This window comes from Coturnix japonica, chromosome 4 (assembly GCF_001577835.2).
Source record: "Coturnix japonica isolate 7356 chromosome 4, Coturnix japonica 2.1, whole genome shotgun sequence".
NCBI classification, from domain to species: Eukaryota; Metazoa; Chordata; class Aves; order Galliformes; family Phasianidae; genus Coturnix; species Coturnix japonica.
The window spans coordinates 1,227,243-1,253,574 of NC_029519.1; the positions used below are offsets into that span (position 1 = coordinate 1,227,243).

General features: G+C 45.7%; 3 protein-coding genes and 1 long non-coding RNA gene across 4 annotated transcripts; 2 read left to right on the forward strand and 2 right to left on the reverse strand.

Moving 5' to 3' along the window:
* Position 1: 1 nt before the first annotated feature.
* LOC107312545 (START domain-containing protein 10-like) lies at positions 2-2,836 on the forward strand. The gene is made up of 6 exons (XM_015860069.2): positions 2-283; positions 360-507; positions 828-931; positions 1,172-1,289; positions 1,515-1,567; positions 2,143-2,836. The coding sequence occupies exons 1-6, from the start codon at positions 140-142 to the stop codon at positions 2,362-2,364; spliced, it is 789 nt and encodes a 262-aa protein (XP_015715555.1). The 5' UTR covers positions 2-139; the 3' UTR covers positions 2,365-2,836.
* An 882-nt stretch (positions 2,837-3,718) lies between these two features.
* On the reverse strand, positions 3,719-6,985 carry PDZD11 (PDZ domain containing 11). Its single transcript, XM_015860074.2, has 6 exons — positions 6,841-6,985; positions 6,673-6,756; positions 6,254-6,310; positions 5,842-5,940; positions 5,611-5,671; positions 3,719-4,810 (listed from the first exon to the last, which is right to left on the reverse strand). The coding sequence occupies exons 1-6, from the start codon at positions 6,925-6,927 to the stop codon at positions 4,776-4,778; spliced, it is 423 nt and encodes a 140-aa protein (XP_015715560.1). The 5' UTR covers positions 6,928-6,985; the 3' UTR covers positions 3,719-4,775.
* An 84-nt stretch (positions 6,986-7,069) lies between these two features.
* On the forward strand, positions 7,070-25,957 carry KIF4A (kinesin family member 4A). The gene is made up of 28 exons (XM_015860065.2): positions 7,070-7,482; positions 8,121-8,311; positions 8,551-8,640; positions 9,585-9,751; positions 9,954-10,048; positions 10,250-10,369; positions 10,501-10,676; positions 10,816-10,877; positions 11,369-11,501; positions 12,003-12,061; positions 12,249-12,354; positions 13,077-13,142; positions 13,434-13,619; positions 14,236-14,333; positions 14,657-14,801; positions 15,307-15,417; positions 16,157-16,240; positions 16,836-16,949; positions 19,273-19,428; positions 19,942-20,036; positions 20,464-20,593; positions 21,165-21,332; positions 21,704-21,778; positions 22,470-22,538; positions 23,055-23,213; positions 23,729-23,848; positions 24,342-24,464; positions 25,095-25,957. The coding sequence occupies exons 1-28, from the start codon at positions 7,245-7,247 to the stop codon at positions 25,272-25,274; spliced, it is 3,516 nt and encodes a 1,171-aa protein (XP_015715551.1). The 5' UTR covers positions 7,070-7,244; the 3' UTR covers positions 25,275-25,957.
* On the reverse strand, positions 8,924-18,628 carry LOC116653415. The gene is made up of 2 exons (XR_004307198.1): positions 18,538-18,628; positions 8,924-16,554 (listed from the first exon to the last, which is right to left on the reverse strand). It is a non-coding gene; the product is annotated as an uncharacterized LOC116653415 (long non-coding RNA).
* Positions 25,958-26,332: the final 375 nt, after the last annotated feature.

Sequence of the window (26,332 nt, forward strand, 5' to 3'; positions counted from 1 at the left end):
TTCCTCTGTCCTGCTTCAGCAGCAAGCCAAGTGTCCTAATGGCAGCTTTGACGTGGCAACAGGGGGCGGGAGCTGCTCTGGCTGGCCCCGGGGTGGTGTCAGACCGGGGCTGGGAGGCACTGTCCTGTTGCTGCGCTGCATGGAGTGGGCACAGGTGCCCGATGCCGCTGCTTTCCGTGCCTTCAGGCAGCGTTGCCAGGATGGCAGCTGGCAGCAGGACCGCGGTGGGCTCGCTGTCAGCCTCCAGCTGCCACCGCCTGGCTGTGCCATACACCAGCTCAAGGTGAGGGCAGGGGGGGTAGCACCAGGCTGGGAGGTTGGATTCAGAGCCTGTTCTGAGCTCCCAGTGCTCCCTGCAGTGCCGCATCGATGTCCCAGATGTGCCGGCAGCAACAATGTACGACGTGCTGCACGACAGCGAGTATCGCTGGGAGTGGGACACCAACGTCATCGACACGCACGGCATAGCCCAGGTGGCCGTCAACGCTGATGTGGGCTACTACGCCTGTGAGTGCAGGGGGCTGAGGGCTGGGGTGGTGCTGGCCTTCTTTGGCCAAAGTCTTGGTCTGTGTTCAGCAAGGTACCCCTGTGCACAGCCTGCCTGGCAGGAGGGACATAATTTGGGGTGCAGGGTGCGGCTCAGAACTGCTGCTGTGTGAGCTGGGTTGCTAAGGGAGAGGAGTGGTGCTGCGTGGAGATACTGAGATAGCAAAGCAAGGTTGGGAGGATGCTTGGGCAATGCAGGAGCCTCTCAAGGGGCTGCTGAGCTCCCTGGTCCCTGCACAGTGCTTAGGCAGGGGAAGCAACTTTCTCCTTTCCTCATCCAGGGCGATGTCCAAAGCCCTTAAAGAACAGGGATGTGGTGATGCTACGAGCCTGGCAGGTGGAGGATGGGTATCACACTATTATCAACTTCTCCGTCAAACACCCGGTGAGTGAGGAGTAGGCTGGACTACAAGGCTGCCCTGTTACAGGATCCCACCTATGTCTGGGGGTAAACTGGAACTCCCAGAGCTCGCTGCAATTAGCTTCTTAGTTCCTGGATGAGATCCCAGGTGGAGGCAGCTGTTCTAGCCTGGTTGTTGCTCTGTGAATTTAGTGCCAGACCTGAGAGAGGGAGAGGGCAGGGAGCATGGAAGCCAGCATCTGACTGCCTGCTGTGTCTGCACAGAAATACCCTCCGCGTAAGGACATGGTAAGGGCGGTCTGTCTCCTAACGGGATACCTGGTGCATTCAACTGGGCCCAACAGCTGCAGCCTCACCTACCTGGCTCAGGTGGATCCAAAAGGTAACTGGTGCTGCTGAGCTTGTGGTGTGGTGATGCAAATCCTGATCACAGTGGAAATCTGGCTCATAAGCCAGGAGTGCATCTGCATTACATGGCACTACTCTGTTCCAGACCCTCTGATTAATGCTAATGCCACAGCTTGCTATCAGGGCTGTTGGTTACTTGGTAGAAATAAAGCCATTTTCTGGCACAATAACTTCTGGTTTTCTCCCCAACGTTTATTAGGGTCGTTGCCAAAGTGGGTTGTGAATAAAGCCTCGCAGTACCTGGTGCCACAGGTAAGTGAAGCATTTCTATGGTGTGTATGCCAAGAGCCACCCCACTGCATTGGCTGGAGCAAAGGGCTGTAGAGAGGGGGTGTCCCTGGGCAGTGGAGCTGCACTAGGAATGTGCATCGTGGCTCTCCTCAGTGTGACACTGCATTCTGTCAGCCTTACCAGTCCCGACAGCTGGCTGATTCATATCCAAAGCCAGAGGGAGGTGAATAATGCTACTGTTCCGGTTTCCACCTGTGCAATGTTCTCCCTCACCTCTCCTGTTCATGTGACATCTAAACAGGATCTCAAAGCTCAGGAGCTTTTGGAGTTCCTGAACCAAGCAGCAGAACAGGACAGGCACAGAGGATTTCTGTGCCTTGATGGTGTATAGGAAGTTTGATTTCACTTTACTAAAGCAGCTGTCATCAGGGGATCTGAGCAATTAGATGTCCTGCAAGGGAGCTAAAAATTGGCCTTTCCTGAGCTCCTCTGCATCCAGAAAAGAAATGCAGTAGCTGTCAGTAGTGCCCAGATTGCCAAGAGTTCTTATAAGCTGCCATAGTTGTTTCCTAATTTGCTTCCTTGCTTTTGATCAGATGTTAAAGAAACTGCACAAGGCCTGTGTGCAGTACCCTGCCTGGAAGCAGCAGCACAATGTAAACATGAAACCCTGGCTGTACCCTGAGCAGAACAAGCTTCCTGTGCTGGCGCTGTCAGAGCTGGCACTGCAGCGTGCTGCGTCATTGGAGAACATCGATGAGAGCAGCCTGGCTGAAGAGAAGGATGAGAGCAGTGACCGTGGTGCTTTGGAGAACTGATGTTGCCCAGGCTTGTCTAGTGGTTTACTTACAACAATGGGAGAAAGTTTTTTACTTAAAGAAGAAATCCTTGTGTTTGTAGCCTTTTCTCGTGAACCGGCTCATGAGCTGCGTGGCTCCTGGCTTGCTGGCCCTGCTTAGTGCAAGGCACAAGGGCTGACAGTCCCCACCTGGTAATGTAAAGCTCTGGGAGAATTCATACCGTGCGTCTCTCAGGTGAAAGCCGCCCTCACAGAATACAGCTTGTTCTGGGCCTGCTGCTCCAAGAGGTCAAGTTACCTGCAGTGCCTCTTGCCAGGCTGCTCTACCAGATGGTGAGTTACTCATTAACAAACTGTTCTTTGCCTCTGTTCTGTGAGTGGCTGAAATATCTTGTGTAGCTGGAGCTGTTGTTTTCCCAAAGGGAATCAATAACTACCTGGTGTTTCCCTCCAGCTCTGAATGATGAAATAAACTGTGGTGACAAGTACAACCCATACTACTGCACTGTCCATTAAGGGTGCTTAACCCATGAATGGTCCTTGAAAAGAATCCACTGCTTCCTTGTTTAGCCCACAGCCAGTTGTGGGGGCTGCAGAAGCACCTGAGCAATTCAGAGTATTAGCAGAGGAAGCTGCCCCGGGCAGGGCTGATTTTTCTGGAGCTTCTGTGAGGCTGTGAAGTAGGATGAAAAGGTGGGAGTTGTATTTGCAGTCCTGTGTAGTGAGGTCAAAGCCCTCTTTGCTTCTGGGCAGTGTGGTTGTGCCAGAAGCCTGATGGGTGCAGTTGTTTGCTGTGCTTTCTACCAAGCAGAGCACAGGGGTGGCTTTGGGAACAGGGAATGGCAAGACACACAACACCAGGGGAAGACAGCAGCATGGAGTGTTATTTGTAAGGCTGGTGTGAGACTGGAAGCATACGTGCTCTGCATCTCCATAGAAGACCTCTGACTTTACCTCTCAGGGTGTTACAGTGGTTAGGCCCGGATGCTTATTTCCCTGGTAGAAAAAAGTGACTTGTCTGGAAGTCTTTCCTAGCATTTTTAATTCTACTTCAGCTAAGGCAAATCCAGCAGGCAGAGCTGAAGTGCATTAGAGCTGCTGCTCCTAGCCGTCTGTGTCACCTCCCTTGAGACAAGTCCTTCTATTGCAACCTTTCTTTCTGTCAGCACTGAAGTGCCACTCCAAACTAATCACAGGCTGACTTCCATCACAGTCAGAGGAAAAACACCCTTATAATAGGGCTGCACCTGGTATGGGTTCCCTGCATTTTTCCTGCAGGCTGTAAAGGTAATTGGAGCCATGCATTTCCTCAGGGCAGCGCTGAGGGTGGCAACAAACCCTTCAGAGACCTCCTGAGTGAGAATAAGATGAAGTCAGGTTGCTGTACTAGTTTTATTATTTCAGTTATTACAGTAAGTGGAAAACACCGTGTAGAAAGCCAGAGCAAGGGCTGTCCTAATACCATTTAAAGTATGATACTATCCTATGTTTGTGCCCAGCTTTGCTGATAAACTGTAGTGTTTTCATCCGTGCCCTCCCAGCACAAGGCACAGCAGGGCTTTGTCCCCCTTCTCAGTAGAACAGCTACCATATCACCATTTCAGCAGCAGGAGGGTGAACTGTCCCAGCAGGAGAGAAGATACCCAAGGCAGAGGAAAAGGGAGTTTACCTCAAAGGGGCAGGGAGCACCTGAAAGGGATGGGGCTGTGCCAAGTGAAGGAAGCAAGTTCAGCAAGTGAAACTTTTAACAGTGCAAGCACTACACATGAGGGAACCCGACTATGTGTTACTGCAGTTTAAAAACATGCTCTGAGCATCTTGGTCCTGTATCTTGGGGGTGGGTAAGCAGCAACAAGGGACACACATGCCTTGACAGACTAGTGCAGCTAGAGTTGTGCATTGAGTTTGACTGGATTTTGCTCCTATTTGAGTACCAAGCAAACCCAGTAGTGTAAAGCAGAGGTAGAATAGTGGAGAAGGAAAAGACTTCATATCACCAGAGAAGTGAAAAGATTGATCTCATAGAGAAGGCCATGCTCTGCTAAAGTGTTCTCGGGCACTCCTGGCATTACATCCTAACAACATGGGCTGGATCCAGAACCAGCAGTGCACTCCTTTTAAGTAAGTTATATCCTACTAGAATAGAAGCATAGTTCTGGCAGGACAAGCTGCCCCCTGGTACCCACTTCCATGCCAGCGACACCAACTTGTTTCATCATCCAGTTCCAGGAGAACAGACCGAGGCCCCATCCATCTTCCAGCTAAACAGACTATGGTGTTCCTTCAGGCAGGAAGCAGAGCTGATACCTGCGCAGTTGTGCCTCCAGTGACAACTGAAACTTAATACGTCATCTCAGATGTTGAGGAAAGGTAGTGGAGAGTTTCTTGCAGGACAGTTCCTCCAGACAGGACACAGCAGGCAGCTGCCATTTAGTGAACAGTTCTTTCTTTCTGTCGCTGGTAATCTGTACAAGAAAAAGAACACAAGGCTGAAGTGACAGAAGAGCAGTTGCAGATGGTAAGAAACTAGCCAAAATATTACAAGAAAAACAAATTCTGCTTATACTTCATTAATAGATAACAGTGTCTGCTGCCTTCATAGACAGCAGCTGGTTTTAAAACAGCGCACCCCAGCTGGTTGTTTCAAGTTATTTCAGTGCTCGTTTTTAAAGTTCTCTCTTCCCTTGCTGCTTATTTTTCTACACTTAAAATTTAAGGGCCAGTTTCCAATTTTATGAAGAATCCTTGTTTGGCTTCATTTGACTTTTCCTTGCTCCTCCTTTCTTCCTTTGAGTACTTCTGGACATTATGGGTTCAGAAATCAATAGCTAAAAAGTTTTTCCCTCTTGGCAATACTTAAATATACTTATAGAGATGGACTGAAAACACAGGCAGTGTCTATCTACCATCAGAATAGGTCCACTAGCAACAAAACTAGTTCCTGTGTTATTCAAGGATAAGCAGGTTCTTATGAGGTTCCATGAGGAACCAGCTTGGCTTTTAGCAGTGTTTTTTTTAAGTCCTGCTCTACAAGATTCTATGCTTGATCAGTTGAAGTTAATCCCCGCTGTTTTGACTTGATAACTTTTCTGATCCCCAAATCAAAGCCCAGTGTTTTCTCAGCTGAAGACTGCTTGTGTGACAACACCTATGATTTCAGACTCATCACTGCTAAGCCCAGGTGGATCAGCAGGGATGCAGAGCAGACTGTTAACCCAGGAGAAATGGTGCTAGGTGACCAGATTTGGAGCTAGCAGGCACTTACTGTAAGGGAAGTAACGCACACGCATGGTGATTTCACGGGCCGTCTTCAGGATCTCCACAGCCTGAAAGTAGAAAGAGTTGATCAATGCCCAAACTGTTTTGGAGGATGGGAAACAGTGGTGCATCAGTTACACAGTGCCCCCAGCTGAGCTGGTGAAGGAGAAGGTGTATGCAGCACTTCCCCTCTTCCTGCCTGGGAGGAGAGCACATGCTGGGGAACATGAGTACTCACCTTGCTGTGCTCGATGTCCTGGAAATCCACATCATTTACAGACAGCACCTGATCTCCTTCCTGCAGCCCAGCTCTGTGTGCATCTGAGTCAGGGATCACCTGCAAAAGGCAGAGCAGATGCAACAGTGCTGACACTCTATGGTCAGTATCACAGGTCTGAGTGCTTGCATAATGTGTTCACATGGGGTGGGGATCATTTGGAGAAGAGGGACTGTAGGGTTCCCCATAGGCAAGGGAAGGGTAAGCAAAGGGTGCAGCATTGCCTGTGTGCTACTTGGAAAGAGGCAGATTACACCTCTGAGTCTGGAGATTCATATAAGGACAGATGACGGGCTCCAAACACACCCTGCTGGCTCAGCAACACCCAAAGGAACAGACAGAACACAAAGGAGGAAGGAGAGCACAAACACACCTTAGAGATGAAGATCCCCAGCTGCGAGGCCTTTCCTCCCCGGATGTTGAAGCCCAGCTATGAAACAAACCAGATCCGCAGTGAAACATCACTTTGACAGCAATCCCATCCCTGGGCTGTTCCCTTGTGCTCCTCTCACACGATATCACCATACCCTACAGCTTCCTCCCCCCTCCACACACAGCAGGGTAGTAATCCCACTCACCTCCCCCAGGGCCCAGCACACTACTGACCACCCAGGGTTACCCTCTACGTGCTCTTGAAGGGTGAGTCACTCTCTTGCACTCAGTCAGAGCTTATCACGCCCTTACAGCTTTACCAATTTAGGGGAAGACAAGGTGAATTCAATACGATACAAAGAGAACAAGGAGGCGCACAGTGCCGCGGGCCGGGCCGCAGCGTGGTCCCGCAGCACTCACTTGAGCCCCGGGCGGCTTCTTAAGGACGACGGTGCGGGGCAGGAACTGGGTGAGCTCGTTGTTGTAGTCGGGGTGATAAACCCTCTGCAAAACAAAGCGGCGGGCCTGAGGCGCTGCCCCCCAACCGAGCCCCACCGCGCCGGAACCCCCCTCGGAGCCTTCCCTCACCTCGTGAGGCGGCACCCAGGCGGGCGGGCTCTCGTAGGGCGGCAGGAACACCACCGGGAAGTCATCGTACGGCAGCCGGCCCTCCATGCCGCCGACCGGCCCCGCCGCGCCCTTCCGGCCTCCCTCGGTCCCTCCCCTCGCGCGGCGCGGCGCGCAGTGATGACGTTGAGCTCCGTGATTGGCGAAGCGAGCGCGGCCAAGGTTTGAAAGCGGGCTGTTGGGGAGCCGCCATCTGCACTGCAAGGGGAGGCGGCTCTGAGCGCGGTGCGGGGCTGCGGGCAGCTCCCGGCCTCTCCCTGCTTTCTAGGGCCACTCCGTGCCTTCTAGGGCCGCTCCTTGCCTGCTGCACCGAGAGCCTCGCAAGCTTCTTCTGCGTTTTTCGTCCCGCTCTGTGTTGGCCCGAAATGGCGCAAGAAGAGGAGAAAGGGATTCCGGTGAAGGTGGCGTTGCGCTGCCGCCCGCTGGTGCCGAAGGAGACGAGAGAGGGCTGCAAGATGTGCCTGAGCTTCGTGCCCGGGGAGCCGCAGGTGATCGTGGGGAGCGACAAGGCCTTCACTTTCGACTACGTGTTCGACCCGGCGGTTGAGCAGGAGGAGGTCTTCAACACCGCCGTCGCTCCGCTCTTACAAGGCATCTTCAAAGGTAGGGCTGACATGGGGGGGGGGGGCTGGGAGGTGCCTTCAGTCCCCGTTCGCTGCTGTTTGCTTCGGTTCGGAAGGTCGAACTCGGTTCGGAAGGGCCGAACTCTGCCTGATTGAATAGAACGGTCGAATCGCAGAACGGCTGGGTGAGGAGGGGCCCTTAAAGCTCACCCAGCCCCAGGCTCTGCACTGCAGACTGGTTGCCTCCCAGTTCAGGCTGTACAGAACCCATCTGTGGCCATGGTGAGAGCAGAGTTGGCTCTCACCAGCCTCTGAGAATTCCCCCTAACACTTAACATAGGTCTCTTTTTGTTCAGAGCAATCCCCATTTGTCCTTTGAATTCATTAGTTCATAGACATCCTTAATTGTTGCTGTCGCTGAAGTGCAGTTAGAACGATAGAGAGCTCCCACTGGCTCTAGTGAAGCAGCAGAACAAGTTGTCTGTTTGTTTGTCTTTAAAGTACTGATGTACTTATTATTTTCTTTTCATTCAATCCATTTCTTAATGTTGCTAAATGTGATCTGTGCATACACGTTGTATAAATCAACGTTGCATTTCCTGGAGTGCTGCTTTTCTTGTCAAAGTTTCTTCTAGTTTCTTCTTCACCACCTGATGTGGGCATTCTTTGTTCCCTCAGGATATAATGCTACTGTCCTGGCCTATGGGCAGACAGGGTCTGGAAAAACATACTCTATGGGAGGTACTTATACTGCCAGTCAGGAGCACGATCCCAACATGGGGGTTATCCCTCGTGTAATCACGCAGCTGTTTATGGAGAAAGAGCAGAGGCAGGACTGGGAATTCGTCCTCAAAGTCTCTTATTTGGAGGTAAATGTGGTTTTGGTTTTCAAACTATTGGAAATGTACGAACTGCATATAAAGCGGGTTTTTAGTATGTCCAGGTCTACATCTGACTACATGAGATCTTATCTGAGTACTCTAAAAGCAAGATGAGTGCACCCTCACGTGCGTTTAGCCCTGATTTCAATCTAGTTGTACACCTTTCTTTGTGCAGATTGTTTTCTCTAAAAGCTGCTGATTTTCAACTGCTGTTCTGATGCTTTCAGATCTACAATGAGGAAATTCTTGATCTCCTGTGCTCATCGAGAGAACGGTCTCCTCAAATCAATATACGAGAGGATAATCAAAGCATAAAGGTCTGCTGGGCTGTCAGAATCAGTTTGGGGGCTGTGTTTGGGGACATATTTCAGTGTAACCACAGTCAACCTGTTTGAGCCCTACTTTGTATTAGTGCATACAAAATCACTGCAGCTTCTCCTTCCTCTCAAAATCAAACTGCTGATGGTCCTTATGTTTACTTAAAATGTAACACCAGTAGGGTTAAACTTGCATATAGAAATGTGATGAGTGAGAGGTAATGAGACATCAGTGGTGCAGACTTTCTGTTGCAGAAAGGAACCAGGTCGAGACTCGAACTCGTGGGTACTCCAGGGCTGATTTTATTAACAAGCTCAGTGCAACATGCATACAGAGCTTGGGTCACTCCTAGTGAATGACCATCAAGCTTTACAGAGGTCCTATATTTATATGTTTAGGTAAACATTACATCACTTATGTTATTCATTCTCGTGATTAATCAATATATGTTCACTCTTTCTTTCCCAAAACGCTGTGTTTCACCCTAGGCCCAGGCTTCATGCTTCATGTGTTGCTCTTCTTTTGAACTTGTCCAAAAATTCATTATCTTCTTTCATCCGAGCCATCCGAGCTAGACCAGTCCACTCCATCTGTCTTATGATTGAACTATACATTTTAACTTATTAACTACTAAATAGCAAAGTCAGCACTATTATTGTCTACCTCTGCTGTTTTATAACTTCACAATAGTCTAACACCCCTACATGGGTCATGGTTCAGTGCTATACAGGGGATACATGAGTAGCATATTGGCTGAGAACTTTACCATTTTCCCTATCACTTTCTCCGGCGGTTCTGTACCAAACCTCTGTCTTGAAGTGAGGCTGACGTGCTTGTGAATGCACATGTACACTGAAGATAGCTTTTGTGATGTAGAAAGTTAGAGGTGAAGAGGAAGCAGAAGATAAATTATACTTTTTTTTTTTTTTTTTTCTGGATACAGATAATAGGGTTAACAGAAAAAAGGGTCACCTGTGCACAAGATACCGTGTCCTGCTTAGAACAAGGGAACAATTCCAGGACTGTGGCCGCCACAGCAATGAACTCCCAGTCCTCACGTTCCCATGCGATCTTCACCATTTCCATTGACCAGAAAAAGAAAAATGATAAGTAAGTCGTCCCACAGCTGCCAGGAGCCATACTTAGTGAAAGTCTATTCTCTTGGTAGCTCAGCTGAGCTATTCTTTTATTTAAACTGCCTCTGATAACAGGTATATTTCTGAGCCCTGTAGCTCAAGTGTGGTAGCTGCTGGGCCGCTTCTTTCCCAACTTTGTTTACTTCAGCAAGTAAGACAGTCTGTTTCTGCCATAGGAACAGCAGTTTTAGCTCCAAACTACACCTCGTTGATCTGGCTGGATCTGAGAGGCAAAAGAAGACCAAGGCTAAAGGAGACCGGCTGAAAGAAGGTCTGTAGGAGGAGAGCATAACTCGGCTTCTAAAATTAGAGTTCATAAATTGAGTCTTTGTCAGGGAAAGCAAAATAACTCTTGAATATTTTTAATGCATGCACTTCTTGAAGTAAACCTCTTTATGCTTTGTAGGAAAGTCAGGAACTGAGTACTTTGTAGCTACTGTTGCTTCACTCACCATCACCTGTTTGTGCACAGGTATCAACATTAACAGAGGTCTCCTTTGCCTGGGGAATGTTATTAGTGCTCTTGGTGAAGAAAATAGGAAGGGTGGTTATGTCCCCTACAGAGACTCAAAGTTAACAAGATTACTGCAAGGTAAGGGACAGATAATGACAAAGACTAGATCTACAGCTGCAATTTAAATAACAAAATACCGAAAAGAAAGAATTCACTAATTATTTTTGCTTTCTCTAAGAGCGTTGATAATGTCCTGTTTTCCTTCTCAGATTCTCTGGGTGGTAACAGCCACACTCTAATGATAGCCTGTGTAAGCCCAGCAGATTCCAACTTAGAAGAAACTCTGAACACTCTACGCTATGCTGACAGGGCAAGAAAAATAAAAAACAAACCAATTGTCAACGTTGATCCCCAGGCGGCAGAGGTGCTTCAACTAAAGCAGCAGGTACTGGTTGCTTTCTTCATGTAGCAAGAACAGATCTATCCTTTTAGTAATCGGCTCAGTAAATAGCAGGCAAAGAGACAGGACATATTCAGCCTTCTAGTAAGAGAGACCTGCAAGCACTATTTGTTTATGTTTCTAGGTACAACAGCTGAAGGTGTTACTGCTGCAGACCCATGGAGGGACTCTCCCAGAGTCTATCAAGTAAGATTTGTAGATAAAATTTCAGTGTAAACAATGGCCAGAATCAGTGTGTGGTAAAGAAAGAGAAACCACACGCTGTACTTTTGTATGCCTTTCTGAAGTCCATCTGTACTTCCTTTCTTCCTCCCCTGTTCACCACTTAAAATTAGGAACCTCCATCTCTACTGCTGGTAAAAGCACAAAAGCGAAAGGAGGAGCTTGGACTGTTGTGGGTGTTTTCTCCTGAGTGAATTTTAAAACCCAAGTTAATGCAGTTTACATTACTATGTTAAAAAGGGTGTTTTCTTTTCTTGTGAATGTCTGCTTTCAGTACCCTGTATTCCTCAGAGTCTTTGAATTCAGATTAGTCTTCCTCCAGTCTTTCTATCCACCTGCTATAACCTGTATTTGCTGCAAGTTATTTCAGAAACTTGGAGGCAGTTTCAGTGCTATTACAAAACCTCTGCTGAAGTCATACTCACAAGCAAAATGGTTCCTTGATGTTTCCTTAGCGTGGCACCTTCGGAGAACTTGCAGTCTCTGTTGGAGAAGAACCAGTCTCTAACGGAAGAGGTTGAAAAGCTGAGCAGAGGGCTGAGTGAAGCTGTTGGTCAGACAGCACAGATGCTGGAAAAGCTCATTCTGGTAAGGCTCCATTTCCTGGGAGATGAGCCTTTGTTTGTGTGATTTTTCCCTTTAGCTGAAGGCTGATCAATAATAACTCCTGTACTAATGACATGTTAGCAGTCTCTTCAGAGTTTCACACGTTTATCTCCAATCTTTAGCTATTGGGTAGTCAGAACCAAAAGTCTTCTGGAGTCTGCCAAGGCCTGAAGATCTGGAGACTACAGGAAAAGAAGAGAACTGAACTCTTGAAACTCTGCTTTAATGCTTTAAAGATGCTTTTAAACTCCCATTCTCTCCTGCTTTTCCTTCCTCTGTGTTAATTCATTGCAGTGTATACACCTGACAAAATAGATTTCGGATCTAAACAAGGTAATCAAAGTAACTGGAAGAAATTTCAGTGTCTTGATTTGACACAGACTGGCAGTGTATGTCTTTTGCTACAAATGTGTTGTCTGTCTTCTGGCTTCTTATTTTTACATTGTGCTTCCTATAATTCAGTGTAATTCTGGTTTCTCTTAGAAAGAGCAAGAAAGTGAGAAGATGAGTGTCAGACTAGAGCAACTTCAGCGGCATGCTGCGTAAGTCTGTTACCACACCCTATGTGTGCTGAGGAAGTATCCTTGTTGGGATAAACAGTATGCCATTGATTTGTTGATCCAGATCTCATTTGCATGTTCTATGGGGAAACGTGTTACTTACTGGTATGTGTGATATAAACCTGCCAAGTAAGACTTTTGTGGATCTATCCCTGTGTCTGCTTCGCAGGCTCAAGCTTGACCTCCAGAAGATGGTGGAGACTGTGGAAGATGAGGAAGTGAAAGAAAACTTGGAGGTGCTCTGTAATCTGCTGCAATTGTTGACTCAATTCCTGGTAAGACCAAATTAAGGAGAGAAGTTTGTATGCCAGGCAACTTCACTAACAAAACCCAGTTCCCAGCTGGTCAACCTGCTGTGCAGTGGATTCTACTCAGCAGAAACCTCCCTTAAGGAGCCCAGTTATTAAAACTATTAAATGACTCTAGATGTCCACTTCCAAACAAGCTGCTGTGCTGTGCTTTTAATGCAGCAGAAGGGCCGTTTGTGCTCAAGTGTGTGCATGTACTGGCAGAATGGGAGGGGAGTAGAGGGAGATCAGAGCCTCCATTAAAGAATCTGATGACTGGGGAGAGCAGGGTGGATTTCCAATCCAAAAACTGAAAGTTGAATTAGAAATTTGGTAGCTTAATGAGCAACCCCAATTGCAGAAACCTGGAGTTGTTTTATAGAGGTTGCCAGATCTTTGTCTAATTGAGAACTTCTCTGTACTACCTTACTAGATATTTCCCCTCCTGCCCCACATTCCTTGCTCTTGTGAGGATCTGGCTGCAGTGTCTGGGGAACCTGGGCAGAATGCCTCCTCAGGAGGAGGAGGCTGCTCACTGTATAACAGAAGGAAGTCAATGACATCTTCCCAGAAATAGCTTTTTGAGCAGAGGAGGGTAACTGACTTTGTTATTATAGACCAAGAGGCTGCTATTAACTTCATCTTAATTTTCTAACATCATACCTTTTTTTTTTTTTTTTTTCCCCTGTCTCCCTTTTTTTTTTATATAGGCTGAAAGTGCTGCCACAGAGGAAGCTGCTGCAGAGATGGCAAGCCCAGAACAGGGTGCTACTGGTGTAAGTGAGGGGAGTCCTTAGTCTTAACTGGGGCATATTCTTGTTCTATTGCTCCTCCCTAATTTGTCTTTTTGCTGGTTTACTCATTCAAGTAATTGTGGATAATGTGTCACTTTTGTGTGCGTGCTGCATTTTTACATCCATATGTACTCAATTCAAGTTCAGTAACCTGTTCTCATTAATGAATACCTGTTTTTCTTAACGCAAAAATGAATTTGTTCTGCAGAAATTAATTGAGTTGTCAAAGAGCTTTAGGTTGGCCATTCCAACTCATTGCTGTGTCTTCTTCAGGAAACAGAAGCAAACCAGGTTACCAAGAGATCCTCTGGTGACTTTAGCACGCAGCATGCCCTCCGTCAAGTACAGATGTCTAAAGAACTGGTTGAACTGAATAAAGCCCTGGCTATGAAAGAAGCACTTGCAAAAAAAATCTCGCAGGATGAGAGTCAGTTGGAGCCCATTCAGTCCCAGTTCCAGGTAAATTCTTCCATAAATAGCTTCTTTAAGGGTGTATAAGTTTTGTTTTCATTATTAGTGTATTGACTGTACATTGAAGATCTACCCTTTCATGAGCATGTTTTTGTTGAGTCTCTTTCCTTAAGTTTTAGCCATTGCCCTCTTGGGCACGGAAGGATGTTGGCTATAGGTCAGCAAAGAATGGGGAGAAATCTTGTCTGATTATCTACAAGCAGTCCAGCAGAAGATGATCTCTTCCCAGAAATAAATTAGCCACTGTCTGTTTAATGTGAAATAGGATTCTGGTTTGTTTTTTTTCTTTTTCTTCAACACTTACTTGTCTATTCTAAGCCAACATGCAGTACTTATTATTAAACATCAGTGCAGCTTGCTGATCTGGCTTTCCTCATTACAAGCTGTGATGGGATCTCTCTGAAACTCTTCACTTTTCACTTCTGGTTGATGTTAAAATGGCTTTGTGCACTGACTACAGTTTCAGATGTACTGGTTTTAGGGAATGTCCTATAGTCTGTTGGGAAGAAACATGGTTCCCCAGGGTGTTCTGTCTTAAAGCTTCGTCTCTAGGAAGGGGGGTTTTCAGGTTGTTTCTGGAAGGCTTCTGCTTCTGTCTTTGTAGACAAACATCAAGGACCTGGAATCAGAAGTCAGCAATTTGCAAAAAGAAAAGGAGGAGCTCATCCAGAGCTTGGCAAAGAAGGATGCCAACCAAGCCAAGTAAGTGTGACTACACAAGCTGCATGGATTATAGCACTGAAATCTGTGTTAATGCATCTGAGAAAATTCATCATCTTAGCCTCATGCTGAGCCTCTTTAGCTATAAGACACAGCTCTTCTTTTGATTAAGAGTACTGTACCTCTAATCTGTGGTAGTGCAACATGCTAGTGAGTGCTTGGAAACACTGCAGATGTCATTGGCAGGGTATGTTCTGAGGCTCCAGGGGGGAAAAAGTCAGTTTGCCAGAATATTTTGGAGAACATTTGTTTAAGAATAACAGAGGAAACCAGAAGTCTGTTTTTGAAGTGTGGCTTCTTTACAGGCTGAGTGAACGGCGTCGGAAAAGACTTCAGGAGTTGGAAGGGCAAATTAATGAGCTAAAGAAAAAGCTGAATGAACAAGCAAAGCTCCTGAAGTTGAAAGAATCCTCAGAACACACAGTCTCCAAACTGAACCAGGAGATCAGGGTAACTAGCACTAGCAGTTCTCAGCCTTGCCACAGTTTAGATAAAGTGGCTTCCAGATAGAAGCTGGTGGTGTTCTCGGTCTAATAAAACAGAAAATGCCAGTCTTTTGGCAGAGTTCTTTTGGCTAGGTGACATCCATTGGTGGTGCAATGCAATAGGGAGATGACTACTGTGAGTTAGAGGAATAGAAGAAAACAGAAGTGTCTTCTGCCGATTCTGACATTTTGCTGCCTTAGTCAAGTTACTTCACTTTGATTTCCATGTCACATCATGCATGTGATTGTTATTATTATTATTTCCCTTTATGGCTTGAAAATGAATTCCTGGGCTTTAGCACTTTGAAAGCATCCTTAGTCATGTTCTCCAAGAGAGGAGCATATTATAATGCTTTCTGCCCACCACCACTCCTGGTACCCATGTCTACCAACCCACAGCATGGAAATGTAGGTTGAAACTACCCAGAGTTAATTATTGGCCAATCCTTCCAGCCCTCTGTATTTTCTAGGAAATGAAAAACCAAAGGGTACAGCTGATGCGCCAGATGAAAGAGGATGCTGAGAAATTCAGACAGTGGAAACAAAAGAAGGACAAGGAAGTGACCCAACTGATACAACGGGTGAGCAAAGAACAAGCTTCCAAACTGCACCTCTTTGGAGTGAAACAAATAATGAATGCCTTTGCTGTAAGGCTTTGCTTAATGTACAAGCATCTGGACAAACTTCTGGGGAATACTTTGAAGATAACAAGACAGTTTGTGTGGTTGCCGCCTTTTAGCAGTTGTAAAAGGAGCCTCTTGCTTATGTCTGGAGACCTTGAAGCTATCAACAGGCTCATCATCATTCAACTCTAAAGCAAAAGATAAAGATACTTATATTCTTAAGTATTTAAAGTCATAAAGTTTGGCCACAAAACAGGAGTATTCAACCTTTCAAGGGAATATTCAGTCTACAGGTAAAGAGTGAGTCAGTTAAATCCATCTGGCTTGTACTATTTACGTGTAATAAAGAGCAGACATGTGTACCACTTGATTTCTGGTCTCACAGGAGATCTTAATACATAAAGTTTTCCCCCAGTGCTTAGGGATGCTACATTTTAAGCTTGTGATTTGCAGTCTCATGCAGCCTTCAGGCTTCTGAACCTTTTTGGTGGAAAGCCCTTCTATTCTAAGCCTGGCAGCCAGCTGTTCTCAACAACAAGGCGTGACTTAAGCGTGTAATGATCAGTGAAATCACTGTCATGAAGCACTTAAGTATGTTGTTCTGCGATGCATGTGTTCTCTTTCAAGAAGTGTGGAATAGTCAATGGCTATTAAGCTGACACTTTACTTCCTGCACCTTGGGTGTATTTGTTTGCAGGATCGCAAAAGGCAATATGAGCTACTGAAGCTTGAGAGAGACTTTGAGAAGCAGGCCAGAGTTCTTCGGCGCAAAGCAGAAGAGGTAAGGAGCCATTATCTGCTAGAAACTGCTGGCTGGTTCCTAAATGTCTGCAAGGATGTTGTGATGGGATGTGCAGAAACGTCCAAAAAGCAGTTTGGTGGTTTGTAAATAGGGAGGAAGAGGGGCAGACCAATGCTGTGCTTCTGTCCTGTAGCCCAAGGCGTTCTGATTAAATCCAGTCCTTTAAAGGTTAATTTATCCCCTGCTGAGCATCAGGTTGCTGTGGAGAATTTGTTGCAGACCCCCAAGCTAGAAAGTGCGCAGTGAGCTTTGATGGATGCACTGGATTGCAGTTCAGAATTCCTTCACAATGCCTGAAAAGAAGAAATAAATCATGAAACCATTTTTTTTTTGGTTGTTTTCTTCAACCTCCAGACCTAGAAGCAAGTTGTCTTTGAAGCAAGACTTGTAGCAAATGAAAAAGTGTCAGGGACTCTACAATCTGTGCTCAGATTTGAAGCTGTGTCAGTTTTATTATCCTGCTTTCTCATTGTCTCGCTGTGCCTGGCTCATGCTGTGAATACCTTTATGTTTTCAGCTGTTAGATGTTAAATGATGTAACCTGTGTTCTGCTTCTGTGTTAATCCTTCTGCAGGCTGCAGCTGCTAACAAACGCCTGAAGGATGCTCTGCAGAAGCAACGGGAGGTTGCAGAGAAACGGAAGGAGGGTCAGAACCGGGGAACGGAAGGTGCTGATGCCCGAATGAAGGTGTGTAGCAACAGGTTGTACATCCCAAGGAATAACAGCAGACCTAGTTCTGCTAACTCAGGAAGCGCTCCCTTTTACATTGTTTTAATTCTCTCCTGAGCCCAGCATGCCCCTCTTTTCTGTGAAATGTCCCTGTGTGCTTTACCATTTCCTCTTACTGGGGCAGTGCCTGTCTCCCTTTGTGCTACATTGGGGTTATATGGGGGGGAGATTCTCAGGAGGGTCCCATTGATTAGTTCCTTTTTCTAATTCCTCTCCTTCCTGGTCCGGGCCTTTTTCTTTTTACTAATAACAGGCTGATTTCTTGTATCCAACAGGCAGCATATTCTGGCCAAATATTGATTTTCCCTGTAGTGGATCTCTAGGCCATATCTAACACAATATTTAAACATCTTTTCCCTATCCTTTTTCCTGGTTTTGGGATCATTTTAACCCGTCCTCCAACTTATATACTAACCACCAATGATTACATTATTTGATGAGGGTGTTCTTGCTTAGAGTCCCTCCCGGTTCCCCAGCAATATCCCTCCGATATGCCAATATACATCCTAAGAGATTTTCTTAGGTATCTCTTTCCCTTATGTTCCCATTACTCTGTTTTCTACTGATTCATATACACACGAGGAGGGGGAACAATGGTTCAAAAACAAATTTCGTAAAGTTAACATGTTAAAGCGGAGGTAACACAACCCTATTGTTTCTCTAATCTGGATCATTTAATTAATCATTATCCAGATCTAATCTGGATCATCACTTAAACCATGGTATTCTCTACAGCAAAAGCAACAGGATCTCGGTAATAATTGTGGTCTGCCTTTTTGTGGGCCTTTTCCACCACTCGACTCCATATTCACTTCACTATTATGTGCGTTACAATTGCCACAATACTAACAACAATTAATAAGACAAAAATCATCATAACAAATGCAAAAACATCGTAACAAATACAAAAACATCGTAACATATAGAACATAGAGGCCTTTCACTTCGTCCGTCCCCGGCCGTTTCCCTCGCAGGAGGACGGAACCGCGGGTCAGGACTCCACACTCGCCCCGCACCTGTGCTGCATCTCACTCACAAACACACTCACACAGACTGCACAAGACCGGTCTTTACACAGTTCAAGGTACAACATTTCTCAGAAAATATCAAAGTTGTTGGTTCAACACTTACAGTAACAAGCGCTAATAAGAGATGTTAATAATGGCCAAATACACAACAATTCCTGCTAATACAGCTAGGAAAACCCAGGTTAACATTGACAGAGTATCCACTATACTTTTGTCACCAACCAACCTCTTAAGGGGGAGCAAAAATAGCTCTCCTTGTGCACGCACAGTAATCCTGGTGGGACTCAAACCCACAATTAGAACAGCTCAGACCGCTTCAGTGGGACTTAAACCCACAATTGAAATGGCTCAGAGACTGCTTCAGTGGGACTTGAACCCACAATTTAAACGGCCTCTAATCGTGATTACACAACCAACCACCCGGGCCCTTTACCAAATGGGAGAGCTTAACAGCTCACATCTCCTGCGTAGGACGTCTCCTCACGACTTACGGATTCCCCTGTACCCATTAAACATACCTTATCCGCCGATAGAGGGTCCTTGTCTGCTCCCACAGTGATTGGATGAGGGAGGGGAGTCCTGAGAAATCTTGGGGTGAGCCGAAAGTGTTCCCCCTCTCAGCTGGTCCAGCAGCCGAACAGAGCAGGTCCCATCTGGGGTGCCAAACTGACTTGCGGAATCAAACTCTATAATCCAGAGATGGGTTATAAAGCAGGTATGTTTATTCCAGCGTTGCGCAGCGCTGGGTGCAAGGGGGATAGCTTCAACCAAACTTGCACCCTGACTTGTAAAATCGTGACATAGATATAGGTACATCTAATACATAGTCAATGAGTTCTCGAAATTCTGATACATATTCAATAGTTCTTTAGCATGCAGACCCCCCTCTTGTTATCGCCCATCTTATCAGGGAGATGCAACTCCTCTTCTGATATTTAAACTTCTAATCCCCTCCTCGCCAGGTGTCTCAGGGAGATCTCACTCCTTATCTGCATCCTTCCTGCTCTTCCAGACCCACTGTCTCCATTCCTTGTTACTCTAACTAACTAGATCATTCCTTTTCCCACCTACAAACTACATATAACTATCTCCCTCTAGCCCCCCTTTGTTCTAAATTCCAGCAGAGCCTCTGCTTCTTGCTTCACTGTTCAGGAGGTAACTTAATCCAGAGGTTTAGCTGTGAAAGCATTTTGGATAAGAAACCGGTCCTGAAGCTGAGACTGATGTCAACCACTGTACTGTTTTTCCTCCAGAGCTGGCTGGCAAATGAAATAGAGGTATTGGTTAGTACTGAAGAGGCTCGCGAGCACCTTGCAGGCCTGCTGGAGGACAGGAAGATGTTGGCAGAGGATCTCCTTCAGCTTAAAGAGATGCAAGTCTCTGAGGAAAACCTACCCACAAAGATCCGGGTAAGAAAAGGAAATGCCACATTGCCTGTCCCACACTAATGGCTGATTAGCAAGAGCCGTAGCTTACTCCTGTGTGAACATTTCCCTCAGAAGGTGGTTAGAGGTGATTCCCTTTCTAGAAGAGAAGTTCTTAATGCCATAGACTCTCTTGAGTGGGAAGGGACCATTAGAAGTTATCTAGTCCAACTCTCCTGCCATGCACAGGGGCATTTACAGATAGATCAGGTTGCCCAGATCCTGGTCCAGCGTGACCTTAAGTGTCCTCTTATGTGTTGGGAAACATGTACTTAACCTGCTATGTAATGCAGTGCATCTGGAGCTTAGGAGCTGGTCACAGCCCTTATCAAAGATTTTGCTGTTGCAAAAGAATAATGGCATTTAAGCTTCCAAGAAATTCTTGGAGGCTTTTGCAATAGTATCTCTACTTTCTGCTGAAGTGCCTATAAATGAAAGCTCAACCTTGCATGCATCACTAAAGCTGTTGCTCTCTTCTGTCTGGCTGCAATTCTCTAGAGGCGAACCTACAGCGTCAGAGATTTGAGGGGAACAGGGATGGACTTTTCTTTATCAATGCAGATAGAAAGGCTAGAAACTGAGATGGACCTCAGGTAAGGTGGTATTATAAAGCTGATTTCCACAGCCTAAGGTTACTTTTTTTCTACTTTACCTCTGGAACTGTTCTGTGAAACAAAAAAGCAATTAAATATCTTCACTGTCAGTGCTTGAAGCTATCAAACAAAAAGTAGCTAGATCTTTGTTGCTTTAATTTTCTTTTAAAATGCAGGTATTTGAGGATATTGCTCAGCCACTGAGATTTTGTTTCTCACTGTTTGCAAGCATTTTTGACTGTGGCAAACTTCTTTTAAGTGGATGAGTGGGGAGGAGAGAATCCCTGGTGTAGTTTGTAGCAGCTGTAGTCTGCATTTCTGTGTAGTCAAAGTATGAACTTCATCTAATTTGTCTAAAGTTTTGTTAAGTTTTTTAAGCTGTGTTCTCACCTGCGTTGTGACCTCGCATACTTGTGCTCTTCCAAAGGAGTGCCCAAATAGCAGACCTGCAGCAGAAGCTCTTAGATGCAGACAATGGTGATCGTGTGAAACAATGTTGCGACAATATTGGGACGGTTCCAGAAGCTAGACGTGCTGTGAAGTATCTCCTTGGGGAGGTAAACAAGAGTCTTTTTATTTTAGAGCCCTTATTTTTTAGTGGTGAAGTCTACTTTGCCAGGATTGAAAGGATGTGAATAGATAGTAATCTGAATGGAGTGAAGGGCAGTGTTATCTGAGACCAGGCTGGAAGCAGTACGGAGAATGCTGGGATGGAAGAACCTTAAACAAGACTGGAAGTACAAGATAGTAAGAATTGGGCTAACACTAAATCAGGGAAAAAACAACTCATTCAACAAAATGCAGTTTTGGGGGACTGAAGGAAGAGAATGAAGGTAGTTATGTGAGAGAGCATTTGTTTTTGAGGTTCCTTCTCTCCCTAAATACTGAGCAGGACAGGATTAGAACTGGCTAATAATATTTCCTTTTACCTGCTCTCCATTTCCATACTGGTTTTCAGTTGCTAGCTCAGGATGTTTCATCTATTCCCCTTGTTGCTCACGGGGCTATTTTGCTTCATAGAGTGGTTGGCTGTTAAGCAGAAATGCTTCACATTCAGACTGCATTACTTCTGTCCCAAGTACACTATGAAATGTGGGACCACGCAACCATCTTACGTTTGTCTTTCAGCTGGTTTCCTCCAAAGTCCATGCAAGCAAACTGGAGAGCAGCAACCAGCTGTCTGATGCCTGCATTTCAGACATGAATAAGTTGCTGCTTGAAGAGCGAAGCCATGGAATAGAAGTTGAGGCTGAATTAGAAAAACAAATTCTGCTGCAGGAGCAACAGAAGCAGGAGGTAAAGCATGAAGTAGAAGTCTTGAGAACCCCTATTAAACATACTGGTTCCCAGATCTACTTCTAGATCAAGGCATTTGGGCATGCTGAAGCTGATCTATTGCTAGATGATCAAAATTTGTTAGTAGGCTCTTTCAAGACAGGTAACAAAAACTCAGATCTTCTGTCTCTTGCAAGTTATTCAATAAAGTAACTTTTCAGTGCTCTAAGTGAGGATATTGCACTTGAGTGCATGGTAAGATATAAAGCAGATCAGGACAGAGCAATACTGGAAATAGCAGCGAGCATCTTTCTGTCCAGGCCTTTGACACCTGGCAGCTCAGCCTTAGCTTTAGGAATTCATGCTTGTTTGTCTTTTGTATTTGCTTATAGATTCTGTGTCTTCTCAGTCAAGTTCAGGAGAAAGAAGCATCAGAGAAAAGACTGGAAGATGAGCTCAAGTTTAAGGTAGTCTTCTTTATATGTTTTTTTGTGTTTTTTTTTTCTCCCAAGGGTCACCTGCTAACTGGAATATTAGCCTTAGTGCAATTAACATGTTGAGGGTTTTTGCATTTCTAGCTAAGGTTAATGCTGTTACTCTAATTCTAATGGAAGAGGAGACATAAGAGGAATGACCAAGCTTACTAGAGCTTGAATAGCAGCAGTTCTCTAAGGTCAGTAGCGTCTGACCAGCTCATGCAGGGCATCTGTGCTCAGAACACTTTTTGTTAGGATAGTCAACGTGCTATTACAAATTGTTTGCTCAGCACAGCTCCACTGTGATATCTAAAGTAGAACAGCCTTAACTTGATCATACATGCATGGTACAAGCTGCACCTTGTCTTCTTGCTTCCTGCAGAAGGGCTTATTTGGTGATGCATTGAAGAAAAGCTAGTCTTAGGTGCACCTTGTTTGCCAGTAAGCCTTGGAAACTGAGGAAGCTTTAGATCCTCAGTGGTCACTTTAAGAGAATTGACTTCTTTCTGTTGTGTTGATAATGTTACCTGGCCTAGAATGCAGAGCTGATATCCTGTTGTAGAGTGTCTGAGAAACCCCTCTGACATTGCAAGTCTGAAACACAAAAACTTTTCCCAGATTCCTATTTGTCTGTTTTAGCCCTGTGTGTAAGTCTGTTGATTTCATTTTGTCTTGCAAACAGGACGAAGAGTTGGAGAAAATGAGGGAGAAGAACCAAGAACTTACCCAGAAAATTGATATTCTTGAACAGGTAGAGATCTGTACAGACATAAGTGATGTAAGAGCATCTTGGCAGCTGGGTTAACATAGTTCACAAAGCTGACTTCAGTCCTTCTTAACAGAAACTGCTGCTTGTCCAAGTTGCCAGTGGACAGAAGCTCCAACTGTATGCTGCTTAGTAATCCAGCTGTTTTCTCTGTTGCACTTTCAGTCTTTGAACCATGGAGCGAGGCATCTGTTGTAGCAAATTTAACCATGGTCCTGCAAAAGGTCCAAATCTTAGTGCTGAGAGGAGTAAATGATACAAAGCTTTTTTGCCAAAACTGACATAAATCAGTTAACTTCTCTGATTTCTCAGCTATATTTTTACAGACTTTGTAGCAGTTGAAGCTGACTGTTTGATTGAACTTTTAATCCTCACCACTGTGATCATTGGTCTCTAACCCTGTAGCCCTGCCGGGCTGTCAGTGGATGTGGTAGTGGGACTAAAGTGTAAAACCACTTGTGTGTGTTCTGAGACTTCAACCCATGTGATTTCTGTGTGCAGCAAAAGACTCGTCGGCAAGCAGTGGCAAAACCACGTGAACCAACCCCAGAAATGGAAGTGAAAGAGGGGTTTTCTGAGTCAGGAGAGTCTGGAGAGGAGGAGGATGAAGAGTGGGCTCCAGTGAAAGCAGTCAGAAAAGCAAAGAAGAGTGTGACAGGGGTAAGTTCACTTGGCTCTCTACAAGAGAATCACATCCCTGGTAGATAAGCATCCCTAGTATGCGTACAGCAAAGCAGTGACATTGTAGTGTCTGCACTGTGGAGCATCTGAGCTGTGCAGCCTACTATTGCTTCGTGCACCCTAGCAAGGGAATATTCCTCAGATATGCCATGAAATAGATGAACTGTGACACTACCATGTAAAGAGCCCCAGGTGCAGTGGTAGTTGGGTAGTTGCCTCTTAGTGTCTGTGTGTTAGCTTGTTCAACTGGAACTGGATTCCTTTGGGGTTACTTCAAGTCAAGTACTGAAGAACCAAAGATTCTTATTTTCCACACTGAGGACCAAAAGAGGACGTTATTTTTCCCAAGATGAGGCTAGCAATGAAATAATGAAAGGTTTGTGGTAGTTTGGGGTTACTGTCCTTCAGATTGCTCCTGGTGTTGACAGCTGTAGCAATCAAGATACAGCCTATAAAATACTGAAGCCTTTTGTCCAACAAAACTCTTCTCTCAGTGCTTCTGCAAGGGCCAATGTGGGAACAGGCAGTGTGGCTGCAGGAAGCAGAAGGTGAGCTGCACCGCGGGCTGCAACTGTGACTCAACCAATTGCAGAAACAGAGAGCCTGGCCCTCAGGTGAGTGCTGCCTGTGCCCGGAACTAATCAGTGTGTTAAAGCAAGGTTGGCTGGATAGGTGAGCAGTTTCTGTAGCAGCCTACAGAACCTTTCTGAGGCCTTTGTAAATGTTACTGTAATGTGTGGTTTCATCCATGGTGGAGTTCAGAGTCTTCCACTGAAGAACAGAGATTCTCACACCTCAGTGTACAGAAAGCTGGGCAATATCCAAAGCCACTTAAATCCACCCTGTGCTGTAAGCCACAAATCCGAGAACAAACTATTTGTCTTTTTTTTTCTTTAATCTCACTCCCAGTAAACGAGACTCGTATCTTGCACTTCAGATTGCGCAGCAGCTGAACCCTTCTGTGTGTGTGTGTGTGTATCTGCATTCTGTAATATGAATGACTTCGGGAGTGGAGGGAAGCTGGCTCTGGGGACCTGGAGTATTTCCTCAGCCAGAGGAGGGAGGGCTGGGTTGTGCAGTGATGTTCACAAGACCGCTGCCCCTCAGGGTGCCGCCATGTGTGAGGACCAAACAAAAGACTCGGAAGGTTCCTTCAAACTGGAAGACCTCCCTGATGTGACTGCAGGAGAGACCTTCTTTAAGCCCGTCTATGTCCCTCCGAATATGACGGTACTGGATAAAGTTTATTATTATGATTACTATTTTCTCTATGAGAGAGCACCAAAACGCTGTAGTGTGCATGAAATGCCTGTTAGTTTCAGTGATGGACCTAAATGGGGAAGAAGGGGGGAAGGGGTTGGATGTGGGGAAGTCAGTGTGTACTAAGAAACAGAATGGGTCGAGCCAGTTTGTATTTCAGTTTTAAGTCTGCTGAATTCTTAAGTTTCTGTATTAAAGTATTAAAGCTGCCACTCAGGCTTCCTATGAAAGGAAGCAGAGTTCAGCCATGCTGAGCTGTCCTATGCAGACTCACATTGCCATGCTGTCCTCTCCAGCATTAAGAGACTGGGAACTGAGGAGTGAGGACCAAGTCCTGTTTGTGTCCCAATGTAACCGTTCTTAAGTTGGTATGTGCTCTGCCTGGCCAGCTGGGGCTTTGCCTCAGGTAAACTGGATTGTTTACCCATGTGTACACTCTGCACTCTATTCTTCAGAGTTTTCACACTGGGAAATAACTTAAGCACTTTCTGATGCTGATCAGGGAACGTAATGTGCCGCCCCCCAAAGTCCAGCACAAGCAGGTCGGCTTCCTCAGTGCTGTGACCAACTCCAAAATTGCCTTCTTTGCTTTCCTGGTAGGTCCTGAATGATATCACAGACCAAGATGTGTCCATGAAGCTCAGCACTTCTACAGGGAAGCAGGAGAGGGATGAGGAGTCCCAGAAGAACCAGTTTCCATTCAAGAGAAAGAAGAGAATGCTCAATAGCAATACCAGCTTCTTCGCAGGTTGTACCCCGATCAAAGAGGAGTTTAAATGATGGGCCTCAACTGGAACAGAGGTTGTGCTTCACTTGTTTACACTATGGCTGCTGGTGTCTTTGTTGTTTTTTAATGATAAAAGGATTGGAAACTCCTGCTGCAGAATTGGCCCATGGACTGTCCTGCCTGACAGCTGCTGGCATCAGCAAGGGAGTCAAACACTAATTCCTACTAGGATCAGATACTGTCCAATTCTATGTATGGTATTTTGACACGTGGGGCTCAAATGTTCTACTGGGACCATGGTGAGAAACTTCGGTCTTCAGAAACTGCAGAGAGAGTGTAGGTGGTTTATCCAGGTTGCTCATTTACAACTGCCTTCCTTGTGCAGAGCTGTGAACATGTTAGGTACAGATTAATCCATCATCTTGAAAGAATTCTGTGTATGCACTGGAAGTGTAGGCATTGGCTTCTAATACGATTAGAGGAACCATTCTGAGCTGCCACACGAAATCAAATGGTCATTGATGGCGAGGAGGCTCTATCTGTAGTCTTAAAGCAGCGAGCAGAGGAGAAATGCTCGTGTTCCTGGACCTGCTGAAGGCACTGGTGTGTTCTTGGTGGGTTAAATTAGAAACTTGCTAGCTGTATGTAATGTTGTACTGGCTTTTAATTTCTTATTGTTGATTTAATATTAAGATTTTCTTGTTGTTGACTTAATAAAGATGATACTGAAACTGCCCTTCCTTGTAGCATTTCTTGTTGTTATAAATGGTCCCAGAATGGAGCTGGCAGGTTCTGTGCTGTTAGTAGGTCAGCTGTAGGTCAGTAATGCTGCCTTCCTTTCCTACAGCACAGAGAGAGGTGGGAGCATCTGAGAACACCAGTAATGGGAGAGAAGGTTCCTGTTGGTAACAATAACAGTAGGAGCTGTAGTCTGTGTGGATGGGTGTGTTTGCACCATGCCTTCCCTGAGCTGTAAGGTTTATTTTCTCAGGCTGGGTGCAGTCTGAGCTGTGGCTCCTGGCTTGGTGCAAGCTGAGCATGATTCTTAGCACAGGAGCTGTTCAGACATGCCTTTGCAAACATCAAAGGGTGAGAGGATGGTTTGTTTGGT